The 6378-nt window shown below is 46.6% G+C and overlaps 1 protein-coding gene across 3 annotated transcripts in view; it reads left to right on the top strand.

Annotated features, from left to right (window-relative positions):
• The window catches only part of CACNB4 (calcium voltage-gated channel auxiliary subunit beta 4), a 270003-nt gene continuing 263625 nt past the window's right edge, over positions 1 to 6378 (top strand). For 2 of the 3 annotated variants that reach the window (XM_010372906.2, XM_010372902.2), the window contains exons 1-2: positions 1 to 1038; positions 1572 to 1655. In XM_010372906.2, coding sequence (XP_010371208.1) covers positions 976 to 1038; positions 1572 to 1655 — 147 coding nt within the window. In that variant the 5' untranslated portion in view covers positions 1 to 975. Of the gene's footprint in view, positions 1039 to 1222; positions 1346 to 1571; positions 1656 to 6378 lie in introns of those variants that run through there. The other variant, XM_010372903.2, reaches the window with a different exon arrangement.

Below are 6378 nucleotides of genomic sequence, written 5' to 3'. Positions count from 1 at the left end.
GGAGTCTCTTTATTTTTGAATTTGCATATATTTTTCTTCCCTCTTCTTATTCCTCTGTACAATACCTCGCACTTATTCTTCCTCTCCGCAATTCCTCTCTTTTAATTTGATCACAAATTAATCTCTTGTATGGATTTACAGGAGGAAAGCAATGGCAAACGGTGTGTATGGTTGCAAGGATGAATTTCTCCCCTTGGAAACATCCATCCGCAAAGAAATGGGAGGCACAGTGACCAACTCTTGCTTCTTAGTAGGTCTAACATGACCTTCAAAACTCCTTAGGACATACTGGTCTTTGGCGGGGCAGCATCTCGCGTCAGACTCAGGCTGGCTGGGTTTCCCACGACTGCCTGGATGTGTGTGACTCGCAGCTCTAAGGATGGAATTGCCAAAGCAATACAACGACACGGACGAAAAGCAAACCACAAAACCCCATCCCTTACACAGCAGGCTGATCAGTGAAGTCGCGGAAGGTGGCTCTGATCTTGCCCTTTTAAAATTCCAGTGCAGCAAACACACACACACACCCGCTCGGTTCTTCCCACTCCCCCCACACTGCACCAGCTTCCCTCCCCAAGTCTTGATTCATGAACCGTGCCACCTTTGTCTCATTTTAAACTGTGCAGACTATTTTAATCCTGCCACCCCCATCCCAGATTTCCCCCTCCCTTCATCCTCTGGAAGCTCTGATGTAAAGCGCTCGCTAGGTGGGAGAGCGCTTCTCCCAATCCGCTCGGGTAGGCGAGTTTCCGAGAAGCCCCCTCCCCGGGACCCCGCCGCAAGCGCGGGGGAAGCGCCTCGGTCCCTTTAAGGTGCCGCGCTCCCCGAAGTGCGGGAAGGGAGCCCGGGCGCCGGCGCGGGTCCTGGAGCCGGGTGGGGAAGTCCTGCGCCCTCCCCCTCCGTCCACAGCCCAGCCTAGGGGGCCAGCGCCCTCCGCCCACCGCGCACGGGCTGGCCATGCGGCGGCTCTGAACGATGTCCTCCTCCTCCTACACCAAGAACGGGACCGCGGACGGGCCGCACTCCCCCACCTCGCAGGTACCGCCCCTCCTCCTCCTCCTCCTCTTCCTCCTCTTCCTTCCTCACACCTCCTCCGCCGCCCGAGAGCGCCCCGCCTTCGTGCAGGGCGTGCGGGGCCCCAGTCCCGGGAGTCGGCGGCCCAGCTTCCCCCACCCCTCCTCCACGTCCCTTTCTCCTCCCGCTCCTCCTCTTTCTCCTCCTTCTCTTCCTCCTCCTCCTCACCCTCCTTCAGGTCTCTGCGCTCCCGCTCCGGAGCCCGCAGCCTCCCCCAGCGGATGCCGGGGACTCGGACCCCGCACCCTGAGAGTCTTTGTTAATGGATGTGGTGGGTGCTTGCGGGCTGCTCTTCTGGAGCATCTTTTCAGCCGTCGAGGCTTGGAGTGGGTGGGTGGGGATGGGGGCTCTATTTGGGAGTCGCGGAGGAGACTTGGGTGCGGGCTCTGGGGGACCCCGGGGAGCGGGTCCGGAGGCGGACACCAGCCGTGGGTGGTCGCCCCGCTCTGCGCTGCGGTCCTCACCGGCTTCTCTCTGGCCCCGTGTGTCGAGTCCAGGTGGCCCGAGGCACCACAACCCGGAGGAGCAGGTTGAAAAGATCCGATGGCAGCACCACTTCGACCAGCTTCATCCTCAGACAGGTAAGAGAAGGAGGCGGGAGAGCAGGATGGGGAGGAGGCCGAGCGCGCGGCGCGGGGTCCTGGAGCCGGTCGTGGCCCCCACGTGCGGGAGCTGCCTTCCCGGCCGAGGCCGGTGCTCGGACTCAGTCCCTCTCCCTCTAGTCTGGACTCTTGAAGTCTTCGCTTCCCGGCGTCTCCGCATCGCCCCGGGAAGTTAGTTTGTGCATGTGTGTGGACATTTCGGCGGGGACCTGGCTTAAGTCAGGGACGTTGAATTTGAGAGCTGGAAATACGTCTGGTTGCACCTTTGGTGCGTGGAGAAATGTCTAAGTCGTATAACTCGACCTAGAGTAACCAGACCCCTCGGGGCCGGCGACCTGGTTTGATTCGAGTTGAGTTAGTGGTTTCTTCTGTTTTGTCCTAATTTGAATACTCTTATCTGTCTGGATCTTGGGAGAGATCGTCAAGCTCCGGTCAAAAGAAAGACACTTTGAGCAGAAAGTTTACTCTCACTTTAGGACCGTTTCTTGGATTCGCTTAATTAGGGAAAGACAGCCGTATCTGGTTAAATAGGAATTAACGAAGGCCAGCACTCAGCTCCCAGTCTGGGTGCGCCTTCGCTTCGTGTTTGTTTTTCTAGTGCTTGCTTTCTCCTGCGTGGTTCTAGTGCGAGTTGTCTGTGCTCGGGATCGGGATCGCTGGTAACGCTGGATGTTTAGGTGCTTTCACCTTGGCACAAGAAATTGGTCCTCAGTTTTCCAACTGTGCATGTGCTGTTAATGAAACCACCCCTGGTTGCTGGGTGCTAGAGAGATCATGCAAAAGTGAGTCACCTTGATCTTTCTATGGAACAGAAATTGTCAGGGTGTGTCCTAGGTTTCGGGTGACCTAGGAAGACATTGGTCATCGCACCAAGAGGCTTTTATCCCAGGTCTTCCTGTGAGCTGCTAAAGTGACCTTGAGAAGTTCTTTTCCCTGTAGGTTACTCAGTATTGTGTAATGTGTTTTCTAACCTATGATGGCAGCTCTGGTGTTTCTTTAGTGATTATCATCAATTTAAACATATCAACGAGGAATGGGCTTTAGCCTCAAAATTGGACTCAGACCTCTCCTAAAAGGATCTATAAAGCATATTTAGATGATATTTATTATGCAGAATTTCACTTTCTGCAGAAGCGGAAATTTTGACTACGCTTTAATTCAGTAAGCACTAAGCATGTACATTATGGAAATAAATGCATTTTGGATTCCGAATTCATTCTAAAAGTGAATTCTATCTCCTTTGCAGTACTTATATTGTGTATTTGATAGGGCAAACATTGTTTATCTTAAAACATCTTTCTGTTATGCAACTGTTTGAGGTCTTGCTGGTGTTTATTTTGTAGGTGCCTATTTTTAGTGGTGTTTCAATGTTGCAAATTCTTGGAAATACTAATTACACAGCAGTTCATTCTATAAGCTGTTTGACTAAAACTTTTGAGTTTATCTATATAACTGTACTAATGCTTTATTCTTCCTTCCAAGCACAAACAAAATAATATTCTAATATTATTATTCTTTTCTCAATTTATGCCCATAACTGATTGAGATTATATATATGTAAGTTCTTGTAAAGCGTGCTGCTATGTGCTGGCTTGAGAGATGTTAAAAGTATTGCATGCTAAATAATTTTGGGAATAATTTAAAGCAAAGTAGATTTTTTTGAATAAATATATTTCATCTATGAAATGGGAATTCATTGCTTTGATTAAATGGTCTAATTTAAATTCTGGAGTTAATTGTAATTGTATTGTATATACAATCTTCTTGTTTTTCAGTACAAAAATAGTACTTAATTTTTATGAGCACTTTACAACTCAGTAAGTATCCTACACATGATCTCATTCAAATGACATCATACAGACTTCTGTATTGGCTACAATAAAAATCACTGAGGGATTTACATTTCTTTGATGAGATAAAGACAATGATTGCAAAGGCAGTTTAACAGTAACTTTGGGAAAAAATTGAAATTTTCACCCAAATGCCAAAAAATATTTTTTATGAAAGCATAACAGCTGCTTATGTTAACAGAGCCTTGGACGGGTCACAGTGGCTCATGCCTGTAATCCCAGCACTTTGGGAGACTAAGGTGGGAGGATCATTTGAAGTCAGGAGTTCGAAACCAGCCTGGCTAACATGGTGAAACCCCCACTCTACTAAAAATACAAAGAAATTTGCCAAGCATGGGGGTGTGTGCCTGTAATCCCAGCTACTTGGGAGGCTGAGGCAGGAGAATTTTTTGAACCTAGGCGGTGGAGGTTGCAGTGAGCCAAGATTGCTCCACAGCACTCCAGCCTGGGTGACAGAGCAGGACTCCGTCAAAAAAACAAAAAAAACAAAAAAACAAAAACAAAAACAAAAACAAACCAAACCCAAAACCAGAGTCTCATTATTTATAGAATGATCAGTGATTTATTGATATTCAAATTCTTGATACATTAGAGCGATGAAATTTCTTGGTGCTGTTTCACAGTCTGTGTGATGCCTTTGAAGCAGATAGTGGAATACCAAAAAAAAAAAATTGCTAATTTCTTTGTCATATTATTTACAAAAATATGGAGAAAAGCTTTCACTAAAACAAAAACAAAAACAAAAACAAAACGATGTGTCACATTTGATGGGGAAGATTGGGCTGTTGGTGAAGCAGAGAAGGCAGTTGACAAACTCACCCAATAAGACAATATTTGTTCTTTGAGCTTGTTAAAAAGTTTCAGTATTTGTGAGAATATATATGCACATATGCGTGCATGCACACACATGCACATTTGAATTGGCTGGAAAACAAGCAGACTGAGAAAGAGAGCCTGCTTCCATTCTGAGTACTGCTCATGAAGCCCCTCAGGAATCTTTGACCTTGTTTCTGGTCTACAAGATTGCTGGCCTCCACCATGGAGGTTTTGGAATGAATCCAGGGAGCAACTAAATGGCTTATTTGAGGAAAGGTGAGAAGATGAAGTACTTTGCCACTGAAAGGAAAGAAAGCTAGGAGTGACCCAGAAATGATCTTCAAAGTATACACAAAGGCCTTCTTTGGAAATGTGATGAAGTGTTCTCACTCTTCATTGAGGATGAAACTCAAGAATTGGCCCAAATTAGAAAGGAATGATGTTTTACAGCAAGACCTTCCTAAGAGTGTTGCCATCATTGGAGTGGCTTTCCAAATGAGGCTGTAGAATTTTCTTTCAGGAGAGCCCTTCTTACAGGCTATTTATGAATGGATTATTTTGTCATGTTTTAAAGTTTTAGGAAACACTTAAGTATTTGCTATGTGCCCAGCACTGTGTTAGATATTATACAGGAGGAATGAAAACATGGATGAGACACAGCCCCCATACTCAAAGATTTTTATAATCTAGCAATGGAGACAGAGATGTCTACAAACTGTACAGTGACATGTGACAAGGAATGAGAGGGCGGGCTCAATGACCATGTACCCCAAGTATCTATTATATACCCATAAGTATATCTATCCATGTGTGTCACTACACCTACGGTTTATATGGTTGAGTACTCCAAGTTAGTCCTCTTCCTACTGGGGTTTGAAGAGAAAATCTGATCAGAGTGGGAATAGTTTGTTGACTTTTCCTTGTTAAGTCTGCTGTTATGAGGCCAGCAAAGTCGTACCTTGCCTGGTCTCTACTTGCTTCTGGCCTCATCTTGAGCCATGATCTCTTAGCTCTGGACACAAAGTTTGAGCACCCTGTCCTCCCTCTTGCCACTTGTCCTTTGCATATGCTGAGCTCTCTGTGTGGCAGGTTCTTGCCTTTCCTTCTGCCTAGTTAACTTTTAATCTTCCCTGAGATCTGGGATTTTAGTCTTCACTTCCTCTTCTAACCTTCCTGATAAAGTCAGTTCCCCAAGTAGGGGCTCCGAGAGGGCCTTGTGCCAGTTTTCATTAGCATACCACTTTTTTTTTTTTTTTTTTTTTTTTTTTTTTTTTTTTTTTGAGACGGAGTCTCGCTCTGTCGCCCAGGCTGGAGTGCAGTGGCTGGATCTCAGCTCACTGCAAGCTCCGCCTCCCGGGTTTACGCCATTCTCCTGCCTCAGCCTCCTGAGTAGCTGGGACTACAGGCGCCCGCCACCTCGCCCGGCTAGTTTTTTTTGTATTTTTAGTAGAGACGGGGTTTCACCGTGTTAGCCAGGATGGTCTCAATCTCCTGACCTCGTGATCCGCCCGTCTCGGCCTCCCAAAGTGCTGGGATTACAGGCTTGAGCCACCGCGCCCGGCCAGCATACCACTTTTATTTAACATGTACTTAGATTTCTCTGTTACATTCTGTCTCCCCATCCAGATGAGTTCCATGAGGACAGGGACATGTCTGCATTTGATCTTTGTGTTCTCAGCATCTAGCATAGTATATGTTCAGTAAACATACACTTGAATGAATGAAGCCATGGATGGATGACTAGCTTGATATATTTTAGACATGAGGTTCTGCTCCAACATTAAATGCTTTGTTTAGTGGGGAGAAATTGCCTCCTAACAAACTTCTCCCAAAACTCTGTGGCTTAAAACAACAATATTTTTTTATTTCTGTGTACTAACCAGACAGTTCTGCATTGTGTGATGTTATATGGGCACTGGGATGACTGGAAAGTCCAGAGTAGCCTCACACATGGGTTGGCAGTTGGTGCTGGCTGCCGGCTGAGAACTCAACTAGAGCTTTTGGCAAGGGCTCAGTTTTTCTCCACCTGGGCCTCT

The sequence above is a fragment of the Rhinopithecus roxellana genome, chromosome 14 (genome assembly GCF_007565055.1).
Source record: "Rhinopithecus roxellana isolate Shanxi Qingling chromosome 14, ASM756505v1, whole genome shotgun sequence".
In the NCBI taxonomy this organism is placed as follows: domain Eukaryota; kingdom Metazoa; phylum Chordata; class Mammalia; order Primates; family Cercopithecidae; genus Rhinopithecus; species Rhinopithecus roxellana.
Note: the sequence above shows the minus strand (reverse complement) of the source record. Positions and strands in the feature narration are given on the sequence as shown.